At 27.9% G+C, this 23,247-nt stretch overlaps 1 protein-coding gene across 3 annotated transcripts; it reads left to right on the top strand.

The window, feature by feature from the left end:
- Window positions 1–1,880: 1,880 nt before the first annotated feature.
- On the top strand, window positions 1,881–22,061 carry Nup358 (nucleoporin 358). 3 transcript variants are annotated; one of them, XM_089222339.1, is made up of 25 exons: window positions 1,882–2,303; window positions 4,027–4,252; window positions 4,325–4,498; window positions 4,567–4,739; window positions 4,809–4,951; window positions 5,014–5,146; window positions 5,221–5,499; window positions 6,016–6,136; window positions 6,205–6,441; window positions 7,636–7,750; window positions 8,179–8,341; window positions 10,720–10,868; window positions 10,936–11,086; window positions 12,147–12,363; window positions 13,175–13,305; window positions 13,379–16,484; window positions 16,561–16,629; window positions 17,756–17,821; window positions 18,035–18,094; window positions 19,547–19,704; window positions 19,780–19,830; window positions 20,450–20,966; window positions 21,046–21,225; window positions 21,291–21,418; window positions 21,526–22,061. In XM_089222339.1, exons 1-25 carry the CDS (start codon window positions 2,208–2,210, stop codon window positions 21,739–21,741), a joined length of 7,059 nt encoding a protein of 2,352 aa, XP_089078465.1. In that variant the 5' UTR covers window positions 1,882–2,207; the 3' UTR covers window positions 21,742–22,061. The 3 variants fall into 3 exon arrangements, with proteins under 3 accessions (XP_089078466.1, XP_089078465.1, XP_089078467.1); XM_089222340.1 differs by lacking the exon at window positions 19,780–19,830 and having other exon boundaries at window positions 1,881–2,303; XM_089222341.1 differs by lacking the exon at window positions 18,035–18,094.
- Window positions 22,062–23,247: the final 1,186 nt, after the last annotated feature.

The raw sequence follows: 23,247 nt of genomic DNA, 5'->3' as shown, positions 1-23,247 counted from the left end.
TAGTTTGCTACGTGCGATTGAACACTGCAGCTTTTAAGCACTTGTTTTGGTGATGAAAACAAGTCAATATTTCAATTTTAACCTTTTGCAGTATATTCCGATGTCTAGAAAATTACTGCAATGAATCAATCAATATGTTAAATTTGAATTGAATTCAATGATATAAAATCGTTGTATACGAAAAACGATTAAAACAATTCTGAGCGGAAACTGATCTGTAAGTCCCATGGACTTATTATATGTCTATGATCAGGCCTATTACATTATGAAGTAAGTATATTTTATGATATTATTTTGATTAAAGTTATTTATTATAAGCTAAGTACATTTTTTGTCGAAAAAGTTGCATTTGAAAATGCCATTATGTATTAAGTTTAAGTACAATTATATATTTACTATGTCTCTATAAATTTCAAGTAGATACGAGATACCAATGAATAATATTTTTAAATAACAACAAAATAACTAAAATTTTTATTCTTGGTTTAAACTGAAATTTTTAACTTAAAGTAACCATAAAAAAACTGTCCTTAAATATATTTTGAAATTAATAAATATTGTTGACTTTTGAACTTCAAGAGTCTTTTGTATTCAATTTTCAAGCTTTTTGAACCAACGAACAACATTTCATTGACATTTATATAAAAAAAAAAACTAAAAAGGCGTTTTTAAATTTTGAAACCAACTAGATTTACTAGAAGTCTTGGAGCATTAGCCATTATTTCGATTTACTTATCGTGTAGTGTGAGTACACAGATATACATAAAAAAAACACACACATCATTGTGGTCTGTGGAGTCATAACATTCATCGCTCCACTCAGAATTTAAAAATGATATATTACAGTATTACACGATTACATGAAATATGAATAAAGGTACGAGAAAAATATGATCGAAATTAGAATAGTTCCAACCTTCCAAGTCAGACTAGTATATACGATATACTGATAAACAGCTAAAATACCTAAAATATATATACGAGTATGTATATATATTTTTTTTATTTGACGAAACATTATATTTACAATCTGTATTTACAGTTATACTATAAGTAAATGTGATGGTGATTGATTGGCAGGAAGGTGAAGTCATCCAGTGACGGCACCCCGTGGAAAGTGAATTAAGGAGAGAGTAGGTCCCTACACCGGCTACACCAGTTCCTTTTCAGACGCCTGGGTGGATTATCTGGAATTTGATTAGATGAAAAGTTGGATGATTATAGGATTAGAGTGAGTACTGAATGTTTTAAGTGTTTTTTTGTAGGTGATTTTGGCAAGGCTGTTTAAGGTTAGAATGCAGATGTCCTTATGAAGTGATTCATTGGTAATATATAATTTATGTTAATACCTTAAATCATACTCAGATTATTGATACTTATAAGTAATTACTAATTAGTTAATATATCTTAATATTAATAATATTAATACCACTTGCGAATGCTGACAGTCGCTAATTCGGTTTAATATATAGATATTAAAATTTAAAATATGTTATTTTAGGATTTCCGCGCATGCGTGTTACAACTCACATTATCGCACGGGCACAATATATTGCAATTCGGATGATGTTTGGACGGTGACTTGAGTATAATTTATTATTGTACAATATTTATTATTTGTATAATATTATTTTTGTAATAACTAATAACTGCAGCTGCTGCATGCTCGCTAGCAACATCGGGTACCAGTGTACCACCGCGAGGCGCGAAGACAAGACGTCGTGGTCACACACTCATTATCAGAAAAATAATCAAAATGATCTTGGCTACACTGCCGTAGCGAAGTCAACCACCGCTACTGGCCACACTGGTATCTTGACGTGACAGCCAATCACAGACAAAAACCGTTTCACGGCAACACGGGCCACAGCGGGGTACGCGCGATTGTGAAAAAACGTTTTTAGCGGCTTTACGCGGATTGTGTCATGTGCTCATTTATTACGGTTAACAGCCACCGATACCATTCCATTGTGCTGTTACTGCCGTCCTTTGTACTTTGTAGTTTGTTTACGAAACGCCTTACATTTGAAATAACGTCCTGTCGCGGTCATCATCCATAAATAGTATCTCATCGATTTTTGTCGTGTTTGGTTACGACCTGTCCCCCCCAACTATATAATAGTGTTGTTGCTGTAGTCTGTTTTCGTTTTTGTATTTGATAACCGTAGTGGCTGTCTGTTTCCTCAGTTTCCTGTCCAAAGAGAAAAATGATTGGCGTTGGGAACGCCGTGTTGTACCGGTCAAAAAAGGACATCGATCGCCATGTGCAAGAACAGTTCGATAAAATCAACAACGAACATGAGGTTTGTAATCTTGGTGTTGTTCACTTGGTCGAGTCTGGTTGTTTTCAACATCTACTCTGGACTGAACGATGCACCAGCGATTTCCGGTTATTAACTGTCCATCATCTTATTCTCGATAATTGAATCTCCTACATGTTGTTTTTGTTGAAATAAAAATCTCCCTAAATTCGAATGCTGATCTGACAATATAAATTATTTTCTGACACATATCAATGGTCATGTTATTAAAATCTATATTATAATCTGATATATTAAAAAAACTTATTTTATCTCTTATCTATGAGAGAAATGTATTATTTAATGCTGCGAGTTTACTTTAAAATAGTATCAATCAATTTCTCAGTATAAATTCCTATGGTCTAGGTATTTAGTACTTATGATTAAATATCACCTGTAGTCCCATCATATTTTTGTCATGCTTGACTAATATAATGCAAACCAACATACAAAACAAATTATTTTCAAATCGTAAGTTGTCCAATTCCTATCTCTTTAGGTATCCTTTACCTATCTTAATATTTCATTCGACTATTCACTTTAAACTTAAAGTATAAAATTATTTCTATGGATAAGTTAACTCTAATAAAATTTACTTAATAACAAAAGGAATTATTTAAATTGAAATCCATACTATTGGCATTCATACGTTTTTCATTTCATTTGTATTATTTTATAAGTAATTATAGACATTTTTTAAAAGTTTTATATGAAACTCACATATTGTTAATTATCATTTTTTAACTGTAGGTATTTGATAATTTTTTAGGGTTTTTTTTATTGATTAGAATTGTAGTAATAATATAAGTATAGTTGATCTCTAACAGTGCATATTAAAATATGTAGGTACCTACATATTTATATTACATTGTAGTTGAGTCATAAGATTCAAATCATCCTTCCTTAAATATAATTTTTAAATTGGTAATAAGTGTTTATCTTACCTACACTTAACAAAATTTCAAACTTAAAAAGTAATCTTTAATTATAAAAATATATTTAGTTATGATATCTGAATAATTTTAATGTTGACATATTTATATGTTCTACATTAATGTAAGAAGATGTATGCAATCTTTAGCTACTGTAAGTAGAAATTTAAAAATGATTATATAGTTGTAAGCAGTCATGTAACAATCCTAAGTGATATAGGCTTAAAATTCATTAGATAAATCCTCAAATTTAAAACTCTTAAAAAAATCTAACTTAAAAAAATTTAACTTAACACCGACCTAGAACTGTTTCCAGTCCTGTACAGTATTTTCTCCCATCACTTAGTACTCTTTATTCACATTTTACATATCCATTACACTGTACCATGTATATTATATTGTCACAGACCCATGGGACATGACTGAATAGTTCACCCCCACATTATATAGTTATTCCTAATTGGGTGGGAACTAATCTTGTTAATTGTTCGAATTAATCAATTTTTATTATTCAATTTAATTAATTTTTTTACTAATTAATAAAGAAATTGATTTATGATTTATCTAGGTAACTAATAATATTATAAAACATTTAGCTAATAATCGGTTAGTGAATAAAATAAACAATCAAGCAGCCCTAAATAAATATGCCTAAATTGACATTTCTAGGTCGAAATGTGTTATTTATCACTCAGCTTAAATTATAGTCATTAATTTATTATATAATTTATCATCAATATTATCCAAATCACTAATAAATTTATATTTAAAAATGTTTTCTTTTTAAATTTCAGAAAAAGCTTAAAGGGTTAGCTATTGCTCGTATGTATTTCAAAGTATCAGAATTTGAGTTAGCTAAGCAATATGTTCTTACATTTTTGAGCGTGAATGAGAATTCTTCTGAAGGACGTCGCTTACTTGGTCACTGTTATGACAAACTTGGTAATAAAGAAAAAGCAGTTATAGAGTATCAAAAATCTTTAGCTTCAACACCTAACCAACCAGAACTTCTATTAATATGTTAGTAAAATATATATTTTATTTACATGTGTGGATTATTTATACATTTACTTATCAAAATAATTATTATAGGTTGTGAGCTTATGGTTGATCCTTCTGTTAAGTTAAATGATGTTCAAGCTGAAAAAATATGTAAGCAAACAGAAGATTTATATCCTTATCATCCTACTGTTTATAAACTAAAGGAGAGATTATTGGCATCAAATGGAAATTATGATCCTTCTAAAGCAGAAAATTTGCTTAATGGTATGTAATTTATATCATATACATATATCATTTAATTTAAAAATTTATACCATTTTATATATTTTCAGCTGAAATAACTGTTAGGCCAGAGGATATTAACCTTAGAATTAAACTGTTGAAATTATTTGAAAGTTCTGGACGCTTGTCTGAAGCTTATTCATATGCAATTAATATAGAAAAAAATTACAAGTTTCAAAAAGATAATGTTGAATGGTATGAGACTGTTTCGCAAATATGTGAAGTATGTATTTATACATAATAAATATTCATATGATATTTATAATATTTATATTTAAAATTTCATTAATAGGCATATAATACTTTAAATACAGTAAATTGGGAATTCTATTCACGGGTATTACCTATCTATGAACATGCGGCTTCTTTATTTATTAGCGAATCAAAAAAAAGCAAGCAAAAAACTGTATCAGAATGCTATAAAGTTCTTTTTAGGTATATATATTTATTTATATAGTTATTCATTTTACATTTTTGTTAATACATTTTTATTTTAGACTTGATCAGGCTCTATACAAAGCTATACAAATGTCATCTCCACAGACGGAGTTTTACCGAAGTCTTATTCAACATCTATCCAATCAGCTGTATTTTCACTTAGGAAGTGTAATTATGAAATTGGCAAAAAAAGTAATATAATTTAAAATAAATTTTTATTCGGCGACCATTTGACGTGTACTTAAATTCTATTATTTTTTTTACAGGAAAATTCAACTTCTTGGTGTAAAAGTAATCAATTGGCAGCACCATTATTTTTAATGTCCTTAGCGCCTCCGATTGATAAACAAACATTTGAAAGTATAACAAATAAAGAGTTTAGTATGGAACAAAAATTAAATGTTGCATTATGGGAATTAGAAGGTACCAGAAGGATAATTGAGAGTGGCTTTGTATTACGTGCTATGACGGCCAAAGAAGATGAGCATTTTATTGATAATGTAAAACTATTGTGTACTAATGATTGGAAAACAACTAACTTTAAGGTATATTTTTGAACTTAATTGTACAAGTTTCATCAATATTAGTATTCATTATTTTTACTTAAATTAATAGATGTAGTATATAGTCAATATAAATAATATAATTTTTCAATTTATAGTATGATATTGAGTACAAATTATTTTATATTTAAGTTTTGGCAAATAGATAGGAAGAGATTTAGCTACGATAAACAAAACATTAGGTGTAGTTGTTCTTTACTCTAGGATGCTACTCTTTTGCTCATTCAAATAAACAAGTTCTGCTGTTTCATGTTTAAAGTTTTCAACTCTATCTACTATTACTTACTCGCTGTTGTAAATTCCCTCACTTATAGTGATGACTGCCAGCATTTGAGTTAGTTTTAGTTATAGACAAGTTTTTGTTGGCGTCCAGCAAGTGTTCTTTCATCAACTGCAATATAGCCGTTTTCAATCAGATAAACTAGTTCTTAGAACTCAACCAATTTCAATTGTATATATTATATTTCATCTTTATTTATAAATTAATTTCTATTTTAGAAAATATTTGACGACCCTGAATATGCTAAAGGAATACCAACATCACATTTTATTCATTATTCTCCAGAAAAATTAGTCTACAATATTCCAGAACTTATACAGTATGCTGTACCTAAACACAGTAAGTACATACTTGTATTGTAAATAAATAATATTTGAAATGTAATGACTTATAATTTATATTTAAAGTATTGTCATTTGAAATGAGTCGTCCTGGTTCATTACATCATTTAGTTTGGTATGGAATACAACTATTAGAAAATGAAAATAAAGGATGTGGATTAAGGTTGACTAAGAACACAGTGTTTCCAGTTGGCTTTGGATGTAAAAGTTTTGATAAATTACCATTGGCTACTAATTCACTTGCATCCGCCAATATTGAGTCAATATGCCAAATAGATATGAATACATTTTTATATGCAACAGGTATTTTATAATTTAATTTATATTCATGATAATTCTAGCGTAGAACACCTTAAATCATTTAGTTTAATAGATTTCTCCAATTTGAATTAAAACTTCTAAATTAAACAAATATTTTTATTAGGTTTTTTATTTCTTTAATAATATATAATTACTTCTAGTTGTACCTAATTAGTAAAATTTTTTTTTATCTTAAATAATTTAGGTGTAATAATTGATGTTTAAATAATCTAGCCTTTAACCTTCCAATAGCCACGTATTCACTTTTTATATGACAATTATTGATTTATTGACATAACTTTAATTTGTGCGCTCTGTTGAATACTAGGGTTTTTCCTACTCCATAATTACGTATTCATATCTAGTGCTTAATAATTATATTTTAGGAGAATGTGATACATATGAATGTGTTGTCTCTTTTTTACAAGTGTGCAAAATACCAAATTTTACGCTCAGTAGATAACTTTAAGCTCCGTTCGTTTAAAATTTTTTGTATAACTCAAAATACTTATAACTCGCTTCAAAATTAAAATATAGTATTAAGTTCAAGAGGTCGTCTAAATTATATTCTTAAAATTTTACAAGAGGTCAATTCATTCTAATTTTTTAACTAAAAGAGCTAAATATGATCTGCTAAGCATAAATGTGGTATGTTACGTATTTGTAAGATGAAGATAACACATACAGATATCACATCCTCTTAAATAATTATTAAAAATTATAAAAAATGTATGTGCACAAACATGAAATATTGATTAATTCTACATTCTAATTAAATATATTGGAAAACCGTTCTGATGTATAAAGTACAACTTCCTCCTGCTTGTGTAATACATGGTAACATGCCTACATAAAGGTTAATAAACATCATGTATCATGTTTTAAATAGAAATGATTTAAAGATTTCAAGGCATAATAGCTTGAACTGAAATTTGTCTTAAGACTAATTTTCAAACCAAACAAGCCTTAAAATTTAATTATACACTACAAAATATAAAAGTAAAATTATTTGTATTCATTTATTTTTAAGTATGAAGTTTCAAGAGTTAAGTTTGTATTCTTTTATTCTCTAGTTTTGTCATATATAACCAACAATTTTTAAAAAAACGTGTATGTTATAGTTATTAATAAGCATAAAAAATGATAATAATATTAGTAAGTTTAAGAGGTTTTTTTTATATTTATCTTTTGTTTTAGTTTTAAGCGTTGCATCATTTTTGGATAACCAATCACATAGAAGTGATCCCAATGCACCACAGACATTCCCATCTGACATAACTGATCAATTTACCACATCAGAACAAGAAAATTGGTAAATCACATTTCATTAATTTTTTTCTTAACTAAGTCATCTGTAATTCTTCAATTACACATGTTTGTGACCGCTGGCGTCCATAGTTGATCATTACCATCATGTCATGTTGCTGCCATCAACCTCATATTAATTTCGTTCTATATTATTAACTTTCCATGGGGCTACAATAATGCACTAAAATAAAGTGCAGTGGTGTTGAAGGAATCAATAAAACAATATTGATATACTACATTTCTTTTTCAAATAAAACATATACAAATGAGGAATGTAACTTAAGAATATGATTGCCATATCAATGATACAATACATATGTGTAACCACCGCCAGTTAACACCCGCAATTAATATGTTCAAGAATTTATGTTTAACAAAAATTGGAATAAATAATATATTTGTAGGTTCATAATATGTAATATTTTCTTTAAGGTGGAAATCAATGTACAAAATTTATTCAAAAAATGTTGATGTAAAATATGTGTCACAACTAAGAAAAGCCGCTATTCAAGGATTAGAGTCTATTCGATTAATTGGAAATCATGGAATTGATGTTCAGTTAATGGTGTATTTGGCAAAAAACTTTGCTAGTCAGGTATTGCATTTTATATGTCATAATTTATAATTCATAGCTTGTTTATAATTATATGGTTGTTTGTTTTAGATAATTGTACCTAAATGTTTTTTCTCAATCATTAATCCTTTTAAATTTAAAAAAAACACAAATTATTTTATTTAAATGTACTCTCAATTGCACAAACAAATATACTAATTTAATGGGCCACTTATCATATTTAATGAATCTCTAACTCACTATTGATTAGTGAAATTTTTAACCCGTCACCGGTCCGCGCGGGGTAAATAATCTCCAAGTTTATTTATAAGTACGTGTTTTTCTGTAATTATCTGTAATATAGTTTCGTAATTACGATTAGCTTATCAAAATCACATCATAATTCGATAATGACATTTACTTCATCGAAAACTATTTTAGGTTGTTCGGTGCATGCGAGTCGAGAACTAAAGCCTATATGTAGAGATCACTTGATAGAAATTTGCCCAGATTGTTTTACATTATAATAGTATTGTATTACCTTACAGTTTTTATTATTTTTTAATTTTTATTCATAAAACTAAAGACCCATATGCAATTCAAATTTTATAATTATTTATGTATATTAATTATAATTATTGTTAGTTATAAAGTACCAACTTAAAGTAATATTTTAAGTATATTTCATATTATGGAAAATTTTTACCCCGCGCGACCAAAAATAAAAAATAAATTACGCGACCAGTGACGGGTTAATGATTGTTTACAAATTTGGCATTTAAAGTTACAACAAAAATTGATTACTAAGAGGTTATCAGTACAATTTTTATTTTCTTTCTCGGTCTGAACATGGATAGTTTGATTTCACCTAAAATAATTTTTATGATTTTTGAGTAATCTCAGAGTTAATCACTTATTACAAAAGTTATAGATGCTAATGTTTATAAGGCTATGACTTATTTGTTTTATTTTTATATTGTTTTCAAATAAAAAAAATAGTTTTTAAACCTATTTTGAGACATTATTTAGGTAAACTGGTTAATCATGCCTTCAAAAATATTATTCTTTATTGTTTTTACTATGGTAATTTTACTCATACTAAGATAACTCATAAAATATTGCTGCAAAAAAATTTTTTGTGTGTTGTGTGTTGGCCTGAAAGAGAAAAAAACAGTGATGCATCCACTTAGATTTTATTTTTCGGGGTTTTTGTTATAATTAGAGTTCGGATTTATATGCATTTGCAGTTTGTGTGCATGTGTCATATTTGTTCATAAATTGCATATTTAATGGTTTTTTAATAAATTAACTATTAATTAACGTACACACATCCTGGCATGCCACATTGTTATATTTATAAATCATATTTAGTTAAGTTCCAATACACCGGCTGTCGGAAATTCTAGGTCACTTGTTGACCAGTGATAATAGCTACCTCACCCAACACGGTGACTATTAATTATTACGCGGTCATCAACCATAATTTGTACATCAATGTGTTTAGCCTGTTTGAAAAAATTAAATTATGTTATGAAAATTATTAATAGAAGCTATTTTAAGTGTTACTCTGACAAGTTTTAAAATGTATATTATAAATATTAATAACATTTATATTTTTTTGAAGTAAAACTTCTTTCTTAAGGTATGAATGGAGAAAAAAATGAAACGGTGTATGAATGCGTGTGTATGACTGTGACAGAAATCGCTTGAATGGTTAAAAGTTATATGTCCGAGTGTGAAAGCGCGTCATTTATGATTTAAATCTCACTTATGATTTAACGGACCTAATATTTATGAAAGGAGTTTTACTTCCCCAGAGTGTAACTCACATAATCTCATTTTTTTTTTGTTATGTTTTCCATTACCCAACAACGACTGAAAAGAAAATGGTGAGGAGATAAAAAAAAGGAATAAATTAAAATTATATAAAATAAAATATTGTTAATAAACAAATAGGTAGTGCTTTCACTGAATGGTTTCTTTTCTCACGTTTTCATGTAAAACAAAATATATTATTTCACATATTCTTATTGTGCCCTAGGGTAGAGATTGTATATTTATTGTTAAAATTAAAAAAAAAAAAAGTTTTCCATTAGTTTTAGTTTGATTAAAATGATTTGAAATATACATCTATGGATATCATAATTATTTAGTTTTGATAAAATATTTAAAATTTCTTTGGTGTAAAATTAAGATTTTAAAAATAAAAACACATTTTATAAAGTGTATCTTAATGCATATAATCCTGTCCTTACCAATTTTTCTTTGCATATTTGACATTCTTTAAATGCATATAAATCCAGGCCCTGTTGAAATTAATGACGACCTATATTTATCTGAGTCAAAAAAGTTATAGTACTTATTTAGTCACTATTTCATATTTTGTGTGTAATAATATACTTTTAATGTTGTTTCTGTAGGCCAACAAAATAATGGATAACTTTCTTCTAAAAGAGGGACTCGAAAAAAGAGCTTCTCTCTATTGGGGAATGGCTATACAGCTACTTGAACGAATTAATGAACGTGGAATTGAACATAAGTCAAAAAATACATTATTTGAATTTTACAGGTAGTTTGTTATTTATTTTTTGCTTTTATAAATTAACATAATAATTAATTCATATTTTAAAATTTAGAAAAAAATTGAATCCAGGAGAAGTATTTGAATTGTTGGAGGAAGGTAAATTTTATTTAGCTTGTCAGTTAATGAACAAAGAACAAAATGAAGAAGCAATAGAAGCATTCAAAAACATTAATTCTCCATATGCATCTTTTTACCAAGCAATGGTTAGTAAAAGTTAATATCTATTCTTCTTTAAGTGTGCAAATAAATTCCTATGTATTCCAGATATAACTACAATACTCATTTACTTTCAACATATATTTTTTGTAGACATTTAAAGTTCTTAATTGGTAAAAATATATAAGTTAATGAATTTAATATTTTAATAATTATTGAATAATATTTGTGATGTTTTTACAAAAACTAGTTAAACGTTAAACATATTGTATCATTAGGTGTTCAAAATATAAATTCCTTAATAGTTTGTAGGTGTAAATTGTCTCTTCTTTGAATCTTTTTTTTTTTTTTTAATTAATGGCCCATGATTTATTATTGATATTTGATATTAGATATTATATTAGATTTTACACATGCATTACAATGAATTACTCAATGACAATGCTTATATATTACGATAACATACTCAACTGTACACTACATGCATTACTTCTTATATGTAATACGTTTTTGGCCATATGTTACATGCATGTGGTGTTTTGATACCAATTTTTGCAAGAATCCTACTAAATAGTTATGTTTCTATTTTATTGACATGCGTATAAAACTATAAGAACAAACCAAATAAAATTCTGGATTGAACAGTTTTCCTCTTTATTATTCAGAGTCTACCCTTAACAGTTTACACTATACAATCAAAACTTCTGTAGATTATAGCTACTAATCTCTGTACCACAAGAGATTGCTAATGGGCGGTGATTTAAATGTATTTATTTCCGTGTAGAGCCGCGGTAGTATACAATGAACGAATGCTTCATGTTGAAAGAAATTTGGCCTCGGAAAAATCATTTTGATGTGTGCGGCAGTCGCACTCTCGTGGCATGTAGTATTTTTCTTTTATATTTATATGTATAATTTTGTTGAAATTTAAACATTATCAATATATATTGACTCTATATTTTAACTATTTTGCAACTTGTACATTTATTTTATTGTTCATGAAATACTTTTTTTTTTACTTTAATTATCTAGACTAAATTTATTTGTTTGATTTTTTGTTGTAATTTGAATTAAAAAAACATAATTTTTTGGAAAAATGTGTTATAGATTTATAAAAAAATGATAAAGTCTCCTTCATTTGACACTTCTGCTGATGATACATTATCAGATGTAAATAATATGTTTGCGGCAAAAGTCAAAGAGTTACTGAATATTACAAAAGATCGTTTGAAGAATAAACCTCATCATCCATTGCACTTACAATTAAAAGAAGAATTATTGGATTTAAAATTAGACATTGATATGAATGGGACACTTAATAGTCGTAAGTACTTATTTAAATAAATTAATTCATTACATTTTAAAAACTTATTTGCTTAGACAGTTAGACCTGATTATTAGGTCTATGCTTATTTGTATGTCCCACTACATATTGGGAATGATTCCATGTTATTTGTACTAAGCTCAATCCTAAAAAAAATATATGGTAACCTACTCTTTATAAAATATATATTTATCATATTAGTGGGGGCTTGGTTTTTAAGGGTATGTGATTGAAAAATCATTAAATTTAAATACGTTTTGGATTGTTCTGATTTCAATGATTTAAAATTAAAATTTTTTTTCTACAAAATGTGCTTTTTATCTTATTTCCCATATAATTTTCGTGAAAATTAAACATAATTCAATGTTTATCATTTATTAAATATATATAATTGTTGCTAGAAATTGTAGAATCAGTAATAAATGGATGAGGGGTAAAATGATTATTGTTATTATGCTGGAATTGAAGAAAAAATTTTTTTTATAAAATTGCTCCTGTGAGTTATATTATATATAAGCACGAAACACACAAGACTACATAGGTTAGTGAGGTCATGGGGGAGGTTCAACCCCCCCACCCCCCTTGAGTACGCCCCTGTTGCTACAGTTATCTTAAAATTAAAATAGAAACAATTTTGAATTTTATAGTAAATTAGAAAATAATATTTATTTTGGTATAATAGATTAAATAAATTTTACATGTTTATTACATACTTATTTATACTTGTTTTCTAACTTTTTATCAAAAGTATTTTTATTTATAGTATTAATGAAATTAACCCAATTAATTCTTATTTTTATTATTTTTGAAGAATCTAATTTGAACTTATCTGGAGAGGATTATACTGATACCACAAATGTATCAAGAAAACAGTATAATAAATTTGGAGAACGGTCCTTTCTTAATGTAACTAGTACTCCTGTTAAATCGCCCCTCACTCCAGTAAGTAGCCAAAACAAATTATTTTAAAAATATATGTGCATTGAAATAAAAATTATTCAATTTAAAATTTTAGATGCGAAGAACTTTAGATGAAGAAATTGATGTCAAATTATTGAGTGAATTAAAAGTAGCCGTACAATCACAGAATGTACAGTGTCAAACTTTAGGATTGCAGTATTATAATATGATAGAAACATTAAAGTCAATGTCTGAAAAAGTTGATAAGTTATTTGATCATTTTAACAATACAAAAGATTCAATTTTTGATAAGATAAATGAATTATCTCATATTGTTTCCACAAAAATTTCTACAGCTACTACTAGTGATAAGCCTGATATAGACGGTAAACTAATTGAACGTATTGACAAATTAGAAGGAGTTATGATTGAAAAACTTAATGCTATAAATGAAATAAAAACCAGACACGATGATTTGTATGCTGTATACGCAGAGAATGGAGAGGAATTTGATAAAATTAATTATGATCAATCATCATGTATCCAAAATGCATTTGATGATCAAACTCAATTGGCTACAATAAGTTTTCCTACTACTCAATTGCCATTTTCGTCTTCTTTACCGTTCCAGCAATTTGGATTATTTAATCCAACTAGTCAATCAAACCAATTTTCATCGTATTCAATGGCTCCTAACCCAAATGTAAATATAACATCGTCTGACACATTACCAACTGGACCTCCAGTGTCTCAGCCTCCTCTTAGTGTAATTATACCAACACACCATATTCTTGGTAGTAGTTTGACTACATCTGAAGCTCCGTCTTATCCTTTCAAATTTAATAGCCAACTGGTTAATAGTCAATCTCAGTCAGTCATATCTCATGGGATACCTAATATTCAGCCAACATCATCTTCTGTTGATGTACAAAGTACTGATAAATTTACATTTCAATCTCCTTTATCAACTTTTAAAGAAAGTTTTGACACTTCATTAAATAAGTCTAGAAACTCTGCAACTGATGATAGTTATAATGAAGAACATGATCCAATACCTGAATTTCAACCAATCATACCATTGCCTGATAAAATTGAAGAAGTTACTGGTGAAGAAAATGACATAATTTTGTTTGAAAGACGTGCTAAGTTATATAAGTATGTTGAAAAGGAATGGAAAGAAAAAGGTATTGGCATTTTGAAAATATTAAAAAACAGTGATACAAACAAAGTTAGATTGGTAATGAGGCGAGAACAAGTTCATAAGGTTTGTGCTAATCATTTCTTATATGACAATATGGAATTGAAATCTAAATCTGATAAAGCAGTTGTTTGGTCAGCAAATGATTTCTCTGATGCTGTCAAAGTACAAATTGAAAATTTATGTGCAAGATTTAAAACAGTAGAAGACTGCAATGAATTTATAAGAGTCTTTAATGAAAACAAACAACCCTGCTCTCAAAATACTTCAATAGTTGATAGTGTTACTGAAAATTATAGTGAATCAGTTCTTGAAGTAAATAAAGATTCAAGTTTAAAATTATCTTTAGAAAATGAAAAATCACTTAAACATGAATTAGGTGGTTTCACATTTAGTTCCCCGCCTATTATAAATGATATTTCTACATCTAAGCAACAAAATAAAACACCAGAAAAACCAAAAGGTTTATTCTCTAATTTGAGCTTTTCAACACCTATTGGAGATACAGCAACACCAAGTCTAAAATCAATACTAAAATCTACGAATTCTGAAACTATAACTGGTACTAATGATAAACAATCTTTTTCATTCAATACATCGAAATCTGGAATATTTTCTACCGACACTACTCCCAAATCTACAGAAAAGTCATTATTTTCTTTCAATAATGTTGAAGGAAAATCTGGAATATTTTCCACTGAGACTACTCCCAAGTCTACAGATAAATCACTATTTTCATTTAATAATGCTGAAGAAAAATCTGCAATGTTTACTCCTAAATTAGATTTTACATCTGGGACATCTGCAACATCATACTTTAGTACGCTAGCAAAAAACTCACCCAACTTAGGTTTTACCAACTCTCCCGATTTTAAAGGTTTCCCAGGTGCTGGTAGCACTATTTTTAGTGTTAAAACTAATCCTTCCCCGCACGCCATTATTAAATCAGAAGATGCCAACAATGATTCTTCAAGTCCACAAAATGAAGAATCTGAAGAATTTGTTCCAACTGCTGAATTTTCTCCAGTTATACCTTTACCTGAAAAGGTAGATGTGGTTACTGGTGAAGAAGGACTCAACATTATATTTGACGATCGTGCAAAACTTCTCAGGTATGATTCAAATACTAAAGAATGGAAAGAGAAGGGAATCGGCCAAATGAAAATTTTACACAACCCTAAAGATGATTATTATCAGTTGTTAATGAGAAGAGAAATAGTATTAAAAGTTTGCTGTAACCAAAGATTGACTGCTGATTTAGAATTGAAACCTGTGTCTTCATCAGAAAAAGCTATGTCGTGGATTGGCCAAGATTATTCTGAAGGTGAAAGTAAAAAAGAATTGTTTGCTATTAGATTCAAAACTGTTGGACAGCTTCATGCATTTAGAGATAAATTTAATGAAGTTAAAAATAAACTTCAAGAATTGAAGGAAGTTTCCAGCAGCACAGAAGCTAAAGTAGAAAAACAATCTAATATTAAACTAGATGTTAGTAAACCATTACCAAAATTAAGTGATCTAGCTCAATTTAAACCCAAACCTGGTTCTTGGACTTGTGATGCATGTTATCTGTCAAATGATGTAAATACTGTTAAGTGTGTTGCATGCTTTACTGTAAAACCAGGAGCAATTATTGATGATACTAATAAAAGTCAGTCAACTACTGGTTTCACATTTGGACAAACATCTTTTTCCTCTTCATTAAAATTTGGAGATGCTTTGAGTAATTCTCAGCCAGGTATTCCATTTGTTATGCCAACATTTGGAACACCATCAGCAGTATCTTTTAGTTCATTGAGCACAAGCGACCACACAAACACATTTGGTATCCCAATTAAGACTGCTGTCCATCAAAACAAACCGTTAACATGGAGAGAAGAAAGTGCTGGATTAGAAAAATATGATTCTGATAAGAGTGCTGAAGAAAGTAATGAAGAAACTGATGAAACTGACAATGAGAGTGATGAAAATGATAAACATAATTCCGTGTTAGAAGTTGAAAAAAAACAATTCATTTCAAACGGTAAGTTTAATAAAGAAAACAATCAAATCTTAAAAAAATACAAAATATTTATTTTCAACTTAATTTATGTTGACAGTTAAAATTGAAAAGCCTTCATTTAAAATTGACAATTCTTCAACCACCTTAAAATCATCTGAAAGTCAAGGTAAGTTTTTTATTGTTTAAAGAATATGTAATACAAAATAATAGTGGTTTTAACGAAAACATAAATTTAACATAAATAATTTATCTGAATAAAATGAAGTGAAGCAGAAGTCTGGTGAGTATTTGATGTGACAAGATAACGCCAGTATGGTTAGATATTAATAGATAGATTTCTATGAGATTACTATATGTGAAGCGACTTGATATGATATTATGAATTGGAGTTTGATCCTAGCTGGAGTGTAGTAACTGAACAATGTATCCAGTTATAGACTGGGTGATATAAATAGACAGTAAACTAATTGTTCAAGTGAACAATTTATATATATATTTGTATTTGTTCTTATAATAATTTTAGGACAGTGGTGTACCTAATGGCTAACAAGATTTTTGATATGACAAATTAATGTTAATTTCATAAAATACAATGACAGAATACTAATGTATCTTATTATGATACATTGGTTAAAAGTACGGTGTATTTGCATATGTTGTCTTCTTCTTACACCCATACAAAACAGGTATATAGTGCCGTGTACTATTATGTCGTATGTTAATAAGATAGAGACAACACATGTAGGTCTGATGTCCTCTTAGCAAAAAAAGTTAATGTTGGAACCATATGGTGTTGACATTGCACACAATTTATGTATCATAATGTTAATGACTCACAAATAAAAGAAAGAATGCTTTCCATTGTTTGGGTAAAAAGTAGATGAAAAAATCAAATTTTAACTCAGTTTGTGGTGGTGATTACAAAAATAAAATGTTATCAGTGTGTTAGAAATGTTTCAATCATTGAAATTCAATGCTTATACTATATACTTACAACTGTTGCAAATTTTGCGTTAAATAGTTATATGTTAATTGTGGAATAAATGAGAGTTAGAGTTGGTTTGGACATATTTGTGAGGGGAAAGTGGTGTGTGAGATGTCATAGAAATAAATGTAAAAAGGAAACTGATGAAAAGAAAGATGGAATAGTGACAAGATAATTGCAAATAGCGAGATGATAGGAGGTTGGTAGTCAAGCATTTAGTTGATGTAAGTCAAAAATTGCCAATCCTAAATAATTGGGATCATAAGTATAAAACCAAAAAAATTAAGTAAAATTTAAATTGTTGCAGTTCAAATAGAAAAACCATCATTTTCTACTGATAGTTCAACTTCTTTAAAGTCAACTGACAATCAAGGTATGTATTATAACAATTTTACCATTTTTAGTTTTTAATTTATTCTAGGAATTTAGGATTCAATAGTTCAGTCCTCATGTCCCTCAAACAGAATTCAAAAATATGTATAGGGTACTAAGTAATTTAAGTATCTGGCTTATTATTACAGTGTATCCTGTTTTTGTGGACTTACAATGAATTTTAAATCATCTCTTAATCTCTTAATTTTTTCAGTCGTTATTGATGACCTGAAGAGAAATTCAAATAATTTTAGCTCGGAGATTGATATAGGAGGCAAGTTTTAATTAATTAATTTATAATTTTATATAGTTCTTTTTGAAGATTCTCTAAATTTACAGTTATGTTAGTACTCTAATGATCAGTAATTATCATCATAATAGCTATTTTATTTATTTGGGTATAGGAATTTATTTTAGACAATAAGATTAGATTGCTCTTGGAAATTCCTATTGAAGAAATTGAGGGGGCCATTCCTTTTATATCCATTGTAACTGAATATTTTAAACTTAAATAATTTTATTTACATTGCTAATTAGGACTTAAATAAATTATCTGTTAACCATAAACTATTTTTACTTTTAATGTGTTCCTTATTATAGTTATAATAATTAATAATTTAATAAATACTGTTAAGAGGACTCTTCTCCCACATGTGTTTTGATCTTATAAATGTACAACGTATTAAAAACCTTTTTTGCGCGGAAAAGAACCAAGACTACAGGCCAGTTTCTACCACCTAAAACAGAGAACTTTGGCTGTTAAATATTGTTATTATTGTTATAGAATCTTTTCTATATCGGAACTACCAAAAAAATGATTTGAATTTGAAAAAAACGAAAATAATAAATTTTGAAACAATAAGAACTTTTTTTGTATAAATGATATCTAAAAAATAAAAATAATATTTCACAGATAGTTTTCTCAATTATTGATATACTAATTTGGAGTCTTAGTATCACTACAACCTAAGTGGTTGTATCTCGTGTAAAACATATTTTACTATGTTGTGCATTCTTTAGGCCAAAGCAACACATCGCTGGTGTAGCATCCTCTTAAGATCTAAAAGAGATGATATGTTATGACAAGGGCTCGGAAGTTGATGCATTTTGCAAATTTTTTTGGAACGTTTTAGACGATTCTCTCCTGGCCACAAATCTGTTTAATAAGCATGTGAATCTGAATAACTAATTTTTATTTTGCATTTTTTTAGTCATTTTTACTGATTTCACAGTTTCACACTAGTTCATTTCTTATCGTTTCTTGTCGACCATTATGCCAATAACTTAAAACATGGAAATTACCACAGACTAAGATTAGTACCTATCCAATTTTAGTTAACCTCTATAGTTTTTCTATATATAAATATTTATTTACAGATAATCGTCGTTCATTTACTTTCGATAACATAAAATACGCTCTAATTGTACAATGCAATGATTTTGATAATATGTAAGCATTGATAAATTTATAAAATATTTTCCTATTTAAAGGACATTTTTGTCATTTTTATGTCATATTTTGAATTTTATAGTAAAATATTTAAAAAAAAAATGTATTTTTATTAATATAAAACTAATATTTGTAATTTTTTAGGACTTTTTTTGCCATTTTTATGTCATATTTGCATTTTTTTAGGTCATTTTTTATTGTTTTTAAGGTCATCAACTATGACTGTTATGAACCTAATTGTATATTTTCTAATAAGTAATAAGCTGTATTTTACAGAGTCCGTAAAAATTCTTGATGTTAAATCACTTAAAGATGTGGTATCTCATACTGATCAAGAACTTGCTGAAGAATTAAAACTTCCATTGTCATTCTTTCTTTATAAGTCAAAACCTAAATGTAAAGGATGTGTTGGCTGTGAAGAAGATTCTGAAAATGTAAGCTTCAACCCAAAACCAATTTTTCTTTAGATTGTTAATGATTATGATTATTGTTATTATTATTTTTTTTAGATAGAAAAAGTAGATGATGAAATTGTTTCTTCAAAGACTGATAGTGAAAAAGTAATTTTATTTATCAATTTTACTGTATATATTTTTTATTTTTTTTTAGTTTAGTAAAATTAACAAGTATTAGCAATGTCCAGTTCACAACCTTCAAATTAATTTTTGCCTAGAATTATATCGTTTAACATAATATTTTAGAAATTTAATTATTTGATTAAGTTTAGCAATAAAATCTCAAACCTTTTTCTATTTTCAATTTAGCGGATTGCGAATTCCATGAAAAAAAAATTGAATGTTCCCTCCAAATGTATCCTTAAGTGTTCTCTTATATTTAATTCTGTGATATAAATGTGAATGTGTAATATTCTGTTCAGAATGAATATAATATTCATAATTGACAATCTTGTGAATGTGTCCATGTCTATCTTTTTTTTTTTTTTTTTTGATCATAATCAAAATTTTTTTTTTTATTGATTACATCAATTAAAGTGAAACCTATTATTTTATATAACTTCTTCATTATAATTACATTTTAATGTTCTATACTTAAAATTTTTGGACTTATTCCCACATTTTTACCATAAAATCTATAGGTTGTATATTGAACTGTTATGCAAATATTATAATATTCTATGGTTTTAAATATATATAGTAATACAATGTAATTTATTTTTAGGAAATTGAAAGAGTGAAGGAACAAGATGAAGTACCTGTTAGTGTTTCAGAATCAAATATAACTCCGGTCACATCAATAAATAACATATCACAGTCTTTTCAAACTACATCATTTCTTTTTGGCAATAAATCTTCAACAAACATTTTTGATAAAAATACATCTGCTGCCCCTATTTTTGGATCGAAACCAATTTTTGGAAACTTCTCTTCGGATTCTACTAAGACAGACGATACTAAATCAACAAGCTTATTTGGTCTTTCCTCTAATGTGAATCCATCATCAATATTTAGTTCATTTTGTGCTTCTGGATCAACAGAGTCACCAATTACTACTCAAAGTTCATTGTTTTCTAAAACTGATGATATAAAATCCAAAACTGAAGGTTTATTCAACTTCAGTCCTAAAACTGATAGTCCGTTCAAATTTGGGACAATCTCTCAGGATCCTAAATCAGTGTTTGGACAAGGTCTTTTTGGTGTTAAAGACAAAATAACTGTTGATGAATGCGCTCCTAAAAGTATTAATAAATAAAAACCAACAACTTAGTTGCTTGTTTTAGGTTTTCAATTTTAATAATTATGTTTTGCTATTTGTAGTTAATCCTTGGGCAGGTACCCTTAACCTCAACAAATCCACAGATGAGGAGAAAAATTGTGAAAAAGCCGAAGAAAATGGTGATGAAGAAGTTGATAATAGCCATGATCCTCATTTCGAACCTATTATACCACTTCCTGATGCTATCGAAGTATCAACTGGAGAAGAAAACGAGAAAATATGTAAGTGACACTTAAAAAAAAAAAATGTTAGGCCCCACTTACCTACCTTGATTTGTGTTATACAGTATTTTGTGAACGTTCAAAATTATTCCGTAAAGATGGCAGTGAATATAAAGAAAGAGGTATTGGTGAAATGAAAGTATTGTTTGATCCAGAAAGGAACACATACCGTTTTCTATTTAGAAGAGAAAAGGTAAATTTACTTGTATTATTGTTGATAAACAAATTCTAATTTTAAAGACCCCAAGTACATTCTATCGTATTCAGCATTATTATACAGTCTTAATTTTTTTTTTTTAGGTATTTAAAGTTGTATGCAACCATTTGATAACTTCAGATATAAAGCTTGTGGCTATGACATCTTCAAACAAGGCGTTTTGCTGGCCTTGTATGAATACAACTGAAGATAATCCTGAGCCACAAAAAGAGATGTTGGCTGTACGTTTCAAGAATGAAGAGATAGCTGGTAAATTCAAACAAGTGTTTGATGATTGTGTATCAAAATTAAGTGCATAATCAATGTCCTCTTTTATGCTAGTTATTAGACTACCAAGGTTTTTAATTTGTTATAGTTTACATTATTAATCATTATATTATATGAAAGACATTTTTTTTTTTTTTTATTTCGTAAATTATTTTTTTGGCAATACATTTGCTGTCAATAAGGGTAAATATATTATATGTAATCAGTTCATAATGATTCAAATTAACCTTATTATTTTTAAAGCTATTACTCTGATTTTTAATTTTAAAATATACAAATTATGTGTTATGTAACTATTTATTTATTGTTCATGTAAAAAGATAAATAAATAACAACTGTTAGTTCCTTTAAATATTTGTATTCCGTTCATATTTATTTATGTAGTACACTGTATTCAGTTTGTTTAATTTGGATCAGAAACGATAAGGGAAATAATCAAGAATTGATCAAATCCAAAACTAACCAGTGTTAATAGATATTTAAAAGAAGTAAATGATTTTATTTATAGAGGATAATCTATTCGATTATTATTATAAATGCAGTTAAACAATATTATTGTATGTGGTATGAATATGTACAAAAAGTGTACTACTCATTATTTTTGTATATTTAAATTACACAGAAATGTTTGGTGGCCAAGTTCCCTTTGTAAATACTCACAATTTTGGTGCTGAGAATCTACATTAAGTTTGAGAGTGCAATATACATTTTATAGTATATATATATATATTACAGTATATATTGTAGTTAGGTGGAAACATTTTTATTTTACAAATTAATATTTATGATATTATTGAAAACATTAAACAGATACTTGATTCTTTGATTCTATGTAAGATGATTGAATTAAAAATGAATTGATCCAAGGCTTGACTTTGTTATCTTTCTTATTCAAGCTAGTTTCCAGGAGATCACCTTTATATCATTATGAACAACAACCCAATTCTATAAAATCTAATTGTACGGTTTAATTTACGACTAATTTTTCGTATTCACATCTTACTCATATAAGTAATGCACACATCACTACTGATTTTCTTGTTCTAACAGTGCTTGGTAAAATTCTTGAAAAACTTCTCCTCAATAGACTGTTATCAATGTTTCTCAAACAAAATGACATACCAGAAATCCCAATTATGTTTTCGGCTTAAACATGCTGCTTATACCCAGTCTCACAGAGTTTCTAATGTAATTGCTTTATTCGAGACTACGAAGTATTTGTGTCGTAGGCAATGAACTCTACAAATTTCATTCAAGTGATCGTAACAAATAATAGAATATAATATTACTATTTGTTGTATACTAATTAGTACGATTGAGCATAACAAAAAATTGAACATATCTCACGCAACAAATTAAAATATTTTTATTACACACACACAGATATATATAATAATATAATATTCTTCATAGCACTCTCGGAAAAAAAGGGTAATTTTGTAATTTTTGACAAGTAGCGTTCAAATAATTTGCCACCCCCAGTGGCGTGCGCAGGGGGGGATGATGGGGGATATATCCCCCCCATGGGATTTTTTTTA

The sequence above is a fragment of the Diuraphis noxia genome, unplaced genomic scaffold (assembly GCF_037042655.1).
Source record: "Diuraphis noxia isolate RWA-SAM2 unplaced genomic scaffold, SU_Dnox_SAM2 contig0003, whole genome shotgun sequence".
NCBI lineage: Eukaryota > Metazoa > Arthropoda > Insecta > Hemiptera > Aphididae > Diuraphis > Diuraphis noxia.
The sequence above is the reverse complement of the archived record's forward strand: the minus strand, read 5'-3'. Positions and strand labels throughout refer to the sequence as shown.